The 12,100-nt window shown below is 42.9% G+C and overlaps 1 protein-coding gene across 4 annotated transcripts in view; it reads left to right on the top strand.

Annotated features, from left to right (window-relative positions):
* SAP130 (Sin3A associated protein 130) overlaps window positions 1-12,100 on the top strand; it is a 102,611-nt gene that overhangs the window by 82,295 nt on the left and 8,216 nt on the right. For all 4 annotated transcript variants that reach the window (XM_023519385.1, XM_023519386.1, XM_003800327.3 and 1 more), the window contains exons 16-18: window positions 2,726-3,084; window positions 9,346-9,594; window positions 9,995-10,120. In XM_023519385.1, coding sequence (XP_023375153.1) covers window positions 2,726-3,084; window positions 9,346-9,594; window positions 9,995-10,120 — 734 coding nt within the window. The remainder of the gene's footprint in view (window positions 1-2,725; window positions 3,085-9,345; window positions 9,595-9,994; window positions 10,121-12,100) is intronic.

Consider the following 12,100-nt stretch of genomic DNA (forward strand, 5'->3'; position numbering starts at 1 on the left):
TTTTTTTTGAGACAGAGTCTCACTATGTTGCCCTAGAGTTCCGTGGCATCACAGCTCACAGCAACCTCAAACTCTTGGACTTAAGTGATTCTCTTGCCTCAGCCTTAAGCAATTCCTAGCTGGGACTACAGGCGCCCACCACAAGGCCCAGCTATTTTTCTGTTGCATTTGTCATTATTGCTTAGTTGGCCGGGGCTGGGTTCAAACCCACCAGCCTTGGTGTATGTGGCTGGTGCCATAACCACTGGCCGAGCCTGTACTTTCCTTTATATGTACTTTCTTTTTGGAGGAGGAGGATTTTTAATATTTTGAAATTTCATCATACATGTAGATTTGAGTAGCTATTGCCATAATTGGAATTAAGAACAAGACAAGCCTTCATTTATAAATCATACCCTTCCCCCAACCCTAACCCTTTTCCATTTAGCCATTCTCTATATTCTCTATGCTAATAATTTTGTCATTTGGGGAGCTGAGTATAAATGGCATCTTATGCATAAAGAACTAATGTATATATTTGATGCATAATAATCTAGTGATACCTACTTGTTTTAACTCAGTGCTTTTGAGATCCACCCAAGTCATAGTGTGTATCAATAGTTTGTTCTTTTTTGGGTAGTTAGTATTGCGTTATTATATGGAAGTGCCAGAATGTATCCATTTGCTTATTGAAGTACCCTAGAATTATTCCTTGTTTGGGGCTATTGTAGGACAATGACTGTGGACATTTGTATATAGCATTCTTGGTAGACATGCTTTTTTTTAGGATAAAAATTCCAAATGCACAATTGCTGGTCTGAGAATATGGGAATAAAAACCAAAGTGTTGGGGTGGCGCCTGTGGCTCAGTGGGCAGGGCACTGGCCCCATATACCGAGGGTAGCAGGATCAAACCCAGCCCCAGATAGCTAAAATAGCAGTGGCAAATGCAACAAAAATAGCCAGGCATTGTGGTGGGTGCCTGTAGTCCCAGCTACTCAGGAGGCTGAGTCAAGAGAATCGCTTAAGCTCAAGAGTTGGAGGTTGCTGGGAGCTGTGACACACTATGGAGGGCAATAGAGTGAAACTCTGTCTTGGGGGGGAAAAAAAAGCGAAAGTGTTTTTCTGTTTTCTTGTTTAACAACAAAGAAACTTCTGTGACCTCTGGTCATCAAGATCTTTTTTTTTTTTTTTTTTTTTTGAGACAGAGTCTCACTATGTTGCCCTCATTAGAGTGCTATGATATCACAGCTCACAGCAACCTCAAACTCTTGGGCTTAAGTGACTCTTTTGCCTCAGCCTCTCAGTAGCTAGGACTACAGGCGCCCACCACAATGCCTAGTTATTTTTTTGTTGCAGTTGTCATTGTTGTTTAGCTGGCCCAGGCTGGGTTCAAACCAACCAGCCTGGGTGTATGTGGCCAGCACCATAACCACTGTGCTATAGTCATCAAGCCAGGTCATCAGGAATTTTATGAAGAATTCTCTCCACCAGCAACCAACCTGTCAGTTTAATAGCAGATACCTGCTGGGCATCCTCTACTTCAATTTTAAGACTATATCTCCTTAGAGAAAGTGTCAGATCTCATGGGTTAAGGGCTTATTCCCACAAGACTGCCCCCCAAATCTGATGCCAATCACAAGGGTTGTTTGCCCTGTGCTTCTGACTAGCTGTAAATCTAGATTCCCATGACACTGACTTTGAGTTGCACTAATTTGCTAGAGCACCTCACAGAACTCAGGGAAACATAAAGGTATCTGGCTTTTTCTAAAAGATATTACAAAGGCTACAGATGAAGAGGTGCATAGGGCAAGGTGGAAGGGAATCAGCACTGAGCATCCATGCCCTCCCCAGACATGCCACCTTCCAGGAACCTCATGTTCAGCTATCTGGAAGCTGCTGAACCCTCATTTTGGGTTTTTCTGAGAGCTTTGTCATGCAGGCATGATTAATTATATCACTGGCCGTTAATGATTGCCTCAACTTTTAGCCCCCCTCCCCTCTCAACTACAGCTGCAGTTAAAAATGGACAACTAGGCTCGGTGCCTATAGCTCAACCGGCTAAGGCGCCAGCCACGTACACCTAAGGTGGCGGGTTCGAATCCCCAGCCCGGACCCGCCAAACAACAATGACGGCTGCAACCAAAAAATAGCCGGGCGTTGTGGCGGGTGCCTGTGGTCCCAGATACTTGGGAGGCGGAGGCAGGAGACTTGCTTGAGCCCAGGAGTTGGAGGTTGCTGTGAGCTGTAATGCCACGGCACTCTACCCAGGGGGACAGCTTGAGGCTCTGTCTCAAAAAAAAAAAAAAAAAAAATGGACAAAAAACTCCAAAGATAAAATAAATATTAAGAAATTTTAAAAGGGAGGGGGAGGTGGGTGGAGGGAGAGTAATTGGTGGGACCACACCTGTGGTGCATCTTACAAGGGTACATGTGAAGTTTACTAGGTGTAGAATATAAATTTAACACAGTAACTAAGAAAATGCCGTGAAGACTATGTTAGCCAGTTTGATGAAAACATTTCAAATTGTATATAAAACCAGCACATTGTACCCCATGATTGCATTAATGTACACAGCTATGATTTAATAAAAAAAAAAAAAAAAAGAAAGTTTAAGAGAAGAAAATACATTAATGAAAATTAATTGTCCTATGATGTCAAGATTAAGTGAGCCCGGCGCCTGTAGTGGTTTGGTTTAAGGCACTTTTCTCTTATTTGTTGTAAATGCCTTGCTTTTGTGTTTCAGTGCCAAACCCAAGTCTGAAATCCATGTGTCTATGGCTTCTCCAGTCACTATGTCCATGGAGACTGTATCTAATCAAAATAACGATCAGCCTACCATTGCCGTCCCTCCAACCGCCCAGCAGCCGCCACCAACCATTCCAACAATGATTGCAGCAGCCAGTCCCCCATCACAGCCAGCAGTTGCCCTTTCAACCATTCCTGGAGCAGTCCCCATCACTCCACCCATCACCACAATTGCAGCGGCACCACCACCATCAGCCACTGTGGGTGGCAGTCTCTCCTCTGTCTTGGGCCCTCCTGTACCTGAAATTAAAGTAAAGGAAGAAGTAGAACCAATGGACATCATGAGGCCAGTTTCTGGTAAGTTCATTCACAGAACACTCTGCGTTAGTAGACGCTGCCTCCCTTCTCCTTACTGCGCTAGAGCTCTCTTTCCTGACTCTTACGCAACCTCCACCAGGAAGCCGTACTGCCTGAAGCCCAATTCAGATTTCAGTAATTTTTAATAAAGGGAAGAAAGCATTAAACTCCTGTGAAAACTAAAGCCATTTTGCTGCCTGTTTGTAATTAAGTTTAATTTCTGACCATATCCTTTAGTATAGTCTCCTTGCCTTTATTAAGAAAATATGACCATGTAAAATAGGTCACAATATGGTCATAGCCAAGTACTATTTATTTACAGTTTTATTCCCTGTCAATTTTTGTCGCGTCCTTAATATAGTAAAGATTTATCAGGTCTGACAATTAAGTTCATGAACATACCACCATGTGCTTATGTTGACAACCCTGTAATAATGACTCCTTTAGGTTTCATAACCTTGGTATGTCAGTGTCTCAGCTGTGTTTGTGTCAATGTGTGGCACTGTCTTGCTGAGTCGTATTCATAATTGTTGCATGTTTTTGTGTGTAGTCACAAGAATGTTGGAGCTTGATTCAGAGCAACTAACATTAAATTTCTTGGCAAAGAGTGGCCAGTCATGATGGCTCATGCCGATAATCTGGCACTCTGGGAGACCAAGGTAGGTGGACTGCTTGAGCTCATGAGTTAGAGAGCAGCCTAAGCAAAGCCAGGCATTGTGGTGGGCATGTGTAGTCTCAGCTACTGGGGAGGCTGAGGCAAGAAGATTGTTTGAGCCCAAGAGTTTGAGGTTGCTGTGACCTGTGACACCATGGCACCTCTACCAAGGGTGACAAAGTGAAATTCTTATCTCAGAACAAACAAACAAAAAAAAACATGGTAAGAGTGGAAATGAAATCAGAGATATTTTAGTCCAAGTTTATGAGGATAATGCCACGAAAGAAAACCACAGTATACAAATGAATTTTTTTTTTTTTTTTTGAGACAGTCTCACTATGTCACCCTTGGTAGAGTGCTGGGGCATCACAGCTCACAGCAACCTCAAACTCTTGGGCTTAAGCAGTTCTCTTGCCTCAGCCTCCCAGTAGCTAGGACTATAGGTACCGGCCACAATGCCTGGCTATTTTTTTTTTTTTTTTTGGCGGTTTCTGTTTGGGGCTGGGTTTGAACCCGCCACCTCTGGCATATGGGGCCAGTGCCCCACCCTTTGGGGCCACAGATGCCTGGCTATTTTTTTGTTGCAGGTGTCATGGTGGTTTAGCTGGCCTGGGTCAGGTTCAAACCCGCCAGCCTGGGTGTATGTGGCCTGCACCCTACCCACTGAGCTATGAGTGCTGCCGTGTACAAATGAATTAAACGGTTTTTGGAGGGGAGAAAAAGCATCACTGATGAAAAGAGGTCAGGACAGCCACTAGCGAGCAGAATTAATAAAAACATTGCAAAATTTTTTCAAATTGTGTATCAGAATCATCAGTTGAGTGAGAAGCATAGCAGATGAAGTAAACATCAACAGAAAAACAGGAAAATTTTAACTAAAAATCATGGCATGAGAAAGATGTGTACAAAAATGGTCCCTAAAGAGCTCACCAATGAACAAAAACAAAGGACAATCAAAGTTTGCAAAGACATTTTAGAGAAGCAAGAGGATGTTTTGGGCCATGTTATCAGTGGTGATGAAACATGGGTGTGTTGTATCCTGAAACAAAATATCAAAGTAGGCAACTGAAGTCAGACAACTCTCCACAACCAGAAAGTTCCCTCAGTGCAAATCAAGAGTCAAAACGATGTTGCAGAACTTTTTGATATAAGAGGGATTGCTCATTATGAATTTCTACCAACTGGACAGATGATTAACCAAGTTTACCATTTGGAAGTACTGAAAAGGCTGCATACAAGCATCAGATGAAAGCAGTCTGAACTTTTTGCCAACAACTCATGGATCTTGCATCACAACAATGCATTAGCTCACCCAGCACTGTCTCCGAGGGAGATTCTAACCACTAAACAAATAACTTTACTGAAATACCTTCTCTACTCACCTGATCTGGCACCCAGTGACTTTTTTCTTTACCCAAAGGTAAAAGAAATATCAAAAGGAAGACATTTTGATGACAGGACATCAAGGGCAATATGACAACAGCTCTGATGGCCATTCCAGAAAAAGAGTTCCCAAATTGCTTTGAAGGGTGGACTAGGTGCTGGAGTCAGTGTGTAGCTTTTCAAGGTAACTGTAGTGGTATTCAGCAGTGAGGTATGTAGCACTGTTTCTGGGATGAGTTCATGAACTTAATTGTCAGACCTTGTATGTTGTTGGTAAACATGACTAGTAAAATCTTAAAACTATTATTACCCCTTTTCCCTCTTTATCTTTACTCTAAACTTCCTGTTTGTGATGGTCAAGTCACTCCGTAGGTTTTCTTTGTTATTTTGTATGGTTTTGTTTTTTCTAATAATTCATTGTGGAATTTTGTTTTTCCTGATTACAAAAGCAGCATATTCAGTGCATAAAATTTGTGAAACGTAGACAAATCTAAAGTGGAAAGCAAGTTATTTTGTGCTCCAGTTACCCAATGGTTATTCCCTGCCATTGCAGCTTTAAGGCCTGTGTTTCCCTTGTCAGTTGTTCAGTAAGAGTGTGATTGTGCTGTTCATAATTTTTTAAAGCTGCTGTTTATTTACTTATCTATTATGCCATGAAATATCCTCCCATGGGTGTACTTAGCCTTGACACTTTTTTGGAAAGTTACCTCGGACAAGCCGAGAAGAGAAATTAAATGTCCATTTTGCTGTGTCTGCTCTGTTGGGATGGTTTGCCTTACCTTCCTCAGCCGGAAGGGCTGCACCAGGAAGGGTTCTGGGCACTGACCTCGTACTAACCTCGTACAAAATGAGTGCATCTTCATCCTCTTAGATCTCACATGCTAGTGAGAGAGACAAATAGGAAAAAGATAATGAAATTATGTATATTTGGGGGATAAGTGCCAAAATAAAAGGATAAGTTGGAGCTGAGGTTAAAATTGTAAAGAAGGTTTTAAGAGAACGCCTCATTGAGAGAGTGCCCTTTGGTAGAGGCATTAAAGAGATGAAGTGCTAATCTTAAGGATATCTAGGAATAGAACATTCTAGGCCAAGAGAGGAGTGAGTGCAAAAGCTGTCTCCTGGGTAGAGTGCTGTGGCATCACAGCTCACAGCAACCTGGGCTCAAGCAAGTCTCCTGCCTCAGCCTCCCAACTAGCTGGGACCACAGGCTCCTGCCACAACACCTGGCTATTTTTTGGTTGCAGCCGTCGTCGTCATTTGGTGGGCCCGGGCTGGATTCGAACCCACCACCTTGGGTGTATGTGGCTGGCGCCTTAGCCACTTGAGCCACAGGCCCTGAGCTGAGTGAAAAAGTCTTAAGGCAGGACCATACCCAATAGACTCAAAAGTAAGTGAGGGGAGTGGTAGATGACAAGGGCAGAGAAACAGAGCCATAGTGAGCAGGCCTCTGGGTCACTGTAAGTAAGGACTTTCGGTTTGCTGAGGTTGGCAGGGAGCTTCTAGGGGTTCAGCAGAGTGCCATGAGCTCACTTAGGATTGAAGCAAAACATTGTGGCTGCTGGGTAGAAAACAGACTGTGGAAGCGAGGGTGGAATCAAGGAGATTTGTCTAGCATGTTGTTTTGTTTTTTAGACACAGTCTCACTTTGTCGCCCTCAGTACAGTGCCATAGCATCACAGCTCACAGCAACCTCCAGCTCTTGGGCTTAGGCGATTCTCTTGCTTCAGCCTCCCTAGTAGCTGGGACTGCAGGCGCCCGCCATAACACTTGGCCATTTTTTTGTTGCAGTTTGGCCGGGGCCGGATTCGAACCTGCCACCCTCAGTATATGAGGCCGGCTCCCTACTCACTGAGTCACAGGCTATATCAAAAACTTAACCGCCCCAGAGTTAAGTTTTTGATATAGCAAGTTTGAGGTGTCTGTTGGACATCCAAATATAGACATCGAGTAGTCAGTTGGATCTATGATGCTAGATTTTGGAATAGAAAATGAAGTTGTGGGTATAAATTGGAGAATTGTCAGTGTGTACATAATTTGTGCTTAAAGCCATGAGCCTGGATGAATGGATGAGATCAGGAGTGAATGCTGACTAAACACAAAGAAGCCCATGACCTACTCCAGGACGCTGCACCATTGTGAGGTGAGAAAGGAAGTAGAGTCTGGCCAGGGAGACTGAGCACACAGGCCAGAGTGGTAGGAATACAACTGGAAGTCTGTGCTGTCCTGGAAGGTCAGGATAGAATTGTTTAGAGAAGGGACGATTAGCTGGATCACATACTGTTGAGAGATCAAGGATAATGAGGACTGAGCTTTGGATTTGGCAACACAGAGTTACAGAGCTCTTGAGAAGAACAGTTTATGTGTAATGATGGGGTAAAAGCATGATTAGGAGGGCACTCGAGAGAAAGCTGGGAGGTAAATAGACATATGTATAAACACTTTTGAGGAGCTCATTCTAAAGGGGTAGACAAAAGAAGGTAGTATCTGAAAGGAAATGACGTCAAGAGGAAGGGTTTTTTTCAAGATAGATAAACAGAGTTTTGTATGTTAATGGGAATGATGGAATAGAGCAGGAAGAATCAGTGGTGCTGGAGAAAGCAATGTGAATGCTCCTGGAGCATTGTCTGAGGAGGCAAGGGTAGGTGGGGTCCAGTGTGTACTCATAGGGGTTGGCCTTGCTGCAAATGCAGGAGGAGGAAATACAGGGTCTTGGTGCAAGTGGGGAGGTAGGGTGGTGGGACTTGATGGACATTTCCTTCTGATTGCATCTCTGGGTCATCCTCTGAGAGTGCAGATGGGAGGAGAAGGTGTGAAGTAATCTTCTGGAGAGAAGCTAGACTTAGCAGATATGGTAGGATTGTCTAGGTGAGGCCAGTCAGCATTACTGTGTGTCTCTAGATACATTCAACTGCATAGGTAACAGACTAGCTGCAGAATTAGATTTGACCTCTTGTGCTTCAGTAAGTATATGGAGCAGGAAAAGGGACAATGAAGGAAGAAAATGAATAAAGTGATTGTAGGATTTCAACTAGGAATAGGGGAGGACAGACATGGGAAGGACGGGTGGCAACAGGATCTGGGTCAGGTGAGTAGGTAATAGTTCCTCTTGGGTCTAAAGAGTGCTGGAAGCTGAGAGCTGAGGAAGGTGACCTAGAAGGAGACTTGGGTTTGCCTGGAGAATTAGCTGCTAGAAATTGAGGTGGGGGTATGAGGCTGTTTGCAGTTACTGGTGATGACAGAGTTGGGGATGTAGCTACTGGGGGTGGGTAGCCGAGGTTGGGTGGAGGAAGAGAATGGGGCAAATATGTCAAAATAAGAGCTAAGGTGAACCTTGAACATGATTTTTTAAGTCACTAGATGTATGATTCATATAAGCTCAAACAAATGTTTACTTCCTCACTGAACGCTTTTCATCTGGAGGCCAAGTACCATGGTAGTTAAAGAGAGACTGCCTCTGTCCACTCCCAACTCTGCCACTTTGCAGTGGCCACTGGTGCCACATATTCTCATCTGTGAATTGGAGAATAATAATACTTACTCAGATTAGTTTTAAGATTATGAGTCACTTGGTTGCCCACTAGGAATTTATGTTTAAAGGCCTACATAGTGGCTTAAACATGCAAGATTTTATTATCTCCTTTGGAGCAAGTTCTGATGCATACAGTCCAAGCATGATACGGATATTCTGTCAAATCCTGGGGGACGCAGGCTCTTCCTGCTGCTTTATCACCTCTAGGATTGTACCTTCGTGCTCTTGATTTGAGATAGCTGCTGGAGCTCTGGTCATCACATCCGAGTTCCAGGCTAACAGAAGGAAGACAAAAAGGAGGAAAATCACACCCTCTTTCTCTCGTTCTATTTGTTCTTTTCTGTATACCTTCTTTTAAGGAAACTCTCTAAAGGGGCTACAAAACACTTTTACTTTCACCTTATCTGACCATACCTATAAGAGGCTGGGAAGTACATTCTTTGAGCTAAACGGCATTGGGCCCATGTCAAAATGAGGGTCCTGCAACTAAGAAAAATAAAGATACAGGATATTAGGGGGCAGTTGGCAGCCTTTGCCAAGATCAGAGTGCTTAGCACGGTGCCAGGTGCTCGGAAAGACCTACAATAAATGTTAGCTGTGCTATCTCCTCGGTCACTGTCACTGCTGGAAATCGAATGAAGCTTTCCCTAATGCTTGAGTTCTTAAACATGTGTGTACTCCTTTCCTATGACAGCAGTTCCTCCACTGGCTACCAACACTGTGTCACCATCTCTCTCATTGTTGGCAAACAACCTGTCTATGCCTACAAGTGACCTACCACCTGGTGCCTCCCCAAGGAAAAAGCCTCGAAAGCAACAGCACGTGATCTCAACAGAGGAGGGTGATATGATGGAGACAAACAGCACTGATGATGAGAAGTCCACTGCCAAGAGTCTTTTGGTGAAGGCTGAGAAGCGCAAGTCTCCTCCCAAGGAGTATATTGGTAATGGTTGCTTAAGCTAACTGTTGTCTCCCAACGCTTCCCACTTAAGTCAGGAGTCTGTCCCAGAGGCTGTTTACATAGCCAGTTTCACTTACAGCTCACTTACTGGAATTGAACTTTGAGGATTGTTGAAAATACCTGCCAGCCTGAGCAAGACCAAGACCCTGTCTCTTCTAAAAATACAAAAATTACCTGGGCATGGTGGTGGGCACCTGTGGTCCCAGCTACTCAGGAAGCTGAGGCAAAAGGATCATTTAAATCCAGGAGTTTGAGTTTGAGGTTGCTGTGAGCTAGGCTAATGCCAAGGCACTCTAGCCTGGGCAGTAGAGTGAGACTCTGTCTCAAAAAAAAAAAAAAAAAAAAAAAAATTAACATCTTCTGTTCTTGCCCAATTGTACAGATGAAGAAGGCGTGAGGTATGTCCCTGTGCGTCCAAGACCTCCTATTACTTTGCTCCGCCACTATCGGAACCCCTGGAAAGCTGCTTACCACCACTTTCAGAGGTACAGTGACGTCCGGGTTAAAGGTTAGTTTTCCCAGAAACATCCAGTATTAATATATGAAATTAGTGTAACACTTAGCTATATTGTAATCCCAATAGGAGAAAAGTGTAGAATCACAATTTTCTAGTTTCTTACACAGATAAAAAATACAAGTTTTTGTTATGATATCTTGAGACTTTAATTTTCTAGTTTTTTTGTTTTTTGGTTTTTTTGCTGTTTTTTACATGAAAGTTTAATGAGCAAATAGTCATTTCTTTTCAATGGTTGTGTGATGTATTCTTTAGAATTGTTAATAAGTGTTCTGGACATTTACTGGTGGACATTTAAATGGTCTCCAATTTTTTCGTACTAAAACCAATGTTATTTGAATTTCTCTGTATACAGAAACTCCCATTCCCATTTCTATACACTGTATTCAAAGACACTGAAACAGTGGGAGGAAAAGGAAACCTGTAGAATACTGACATTAACTGCAAATACTAATCATGTCCATATGTGGACATATTCAAGTTTTTCATCTACCTCCAGTACCTGACGACATCAATAACTTCACATTGCCTTGTTTCTATGCAATGATTTAGGGAGCCCTCAAATCCTATGACGAGGACACAGACATCTCCTTTGGATTTTTCCACTAATTAGATGATCCACTCCCTCCACAAAAGGGGAGTGAGATGAGGAAGTGCACCACATTCCAGCAAGTGGTCTGCATGTCAGCAGCGGAGTTAATTTTCTGGTTTTTTACACTGATAAAAATTATAAATTTTTGTTATAAAATTTTGAGGCTTTAATGTTTAAGGAGTATTAAACTTAGAAGATCATCCTTTGTCCCCAAAAGCTGTTTGCACTTACTGTAATTCCAATGTAATGGTTAAGTGATATCCTTGGCCTTAGTAAAATGCGTTATGTTAACAGCTCCTCGTGTCCTGATAGGATGACCTCTTTAGCCGCCAGGGTAGTTGTGGGGGAGCCATACTAGATGGCTGTTTAACATAGTCCATAGTGCATAGGGGTTCTGAGATGCTAAAATGTATGTGTATCATAAGACCCTTTTGTTTAACTTACATATGAAGCTCTTAGAATGGTCTAGGGCAAGCCCTCAGTAAGTGGTTTGATATTGTTGTTGAACCTGGGAATAACACTTTAATAAACCCACATACAATGAAAGTGGCTGATAATGCTTTGCACATACTCTGCAAATATTTCTATTCATGGACTTTATGTGGTTGTTAATCTCAAATATAATAAATACACAGAAAACTTGAGTTTCCAGAGAATTGGTCGCATTTCCCTTTCTGCTACATAAATTCCACTTGGAAACTTTTCAAGATGACTCTGACTAGTGTCTGAGAGCAGGGATGAGACAGTTGATTCTCTACAAGTACATGAGGTGGTGGTGCTTCCCCGCTTTTTTTCCTCACAAGTTTGAAAAGAAGGTGAAATGTTCAGCGGTCACCATTAGTGGAAGCAGGATATTGGCCATTGAACATCTCTTTGTGCCATAAGAATTTCATAGCAGTAAAGTATTTAGGGATTTGCCTGGTCACATTTAAGTCAACTAAAATTAGTGCATACTGGGACTTGTTCTTCACAAACTAAGTTGAGGAAGTTAACTTGACAGCTGAAAGGTTTATTCTGATCTTTAGATCTTCTGTTTCAGTCTGTCCATACTGATCACCACTTTGGCACCAAGCTTCTTGACTTTTGAAGTTTAGTTGAACTATTTTGCCTAAGCTTTGAAATACATACTAATTTTATATAAATACATCAAGATGGAATACTTGAAAAAATCTCACAGGAAGGAAAGAATGGAGAAACAAGAAAAAGAAGCACAGGAATCTGGCTCGGCACCTGTGGCTCAAGTGGCTCAGGCGCCAGCCACATATACCCAAGGTGGCAGGTTCGAATCCAGCCCAGGCCCGCCAAACAACAATGATGGCTGCAACCAAAAAATGGCCAGGCGTTGTGGCAGGTGCCTGTGGTCCCAGCTACTTGGGAGGCTG

This window comes from Otolemur garnettii, unplaced genomic scaffold (genome assembly GCF_000181295.1).
Source record: "Otolemur garnettii isolate 467f Iridium unplaced genomic scaffold, OtoGar3 scaffold00173, whole genome shotgun sequence".
Lineage (NCBI taxonomy): Eukaryota > Metazoa > Chordata > Mammalia > Primates > Galagidae > Otolemur > Otolemur garnettii.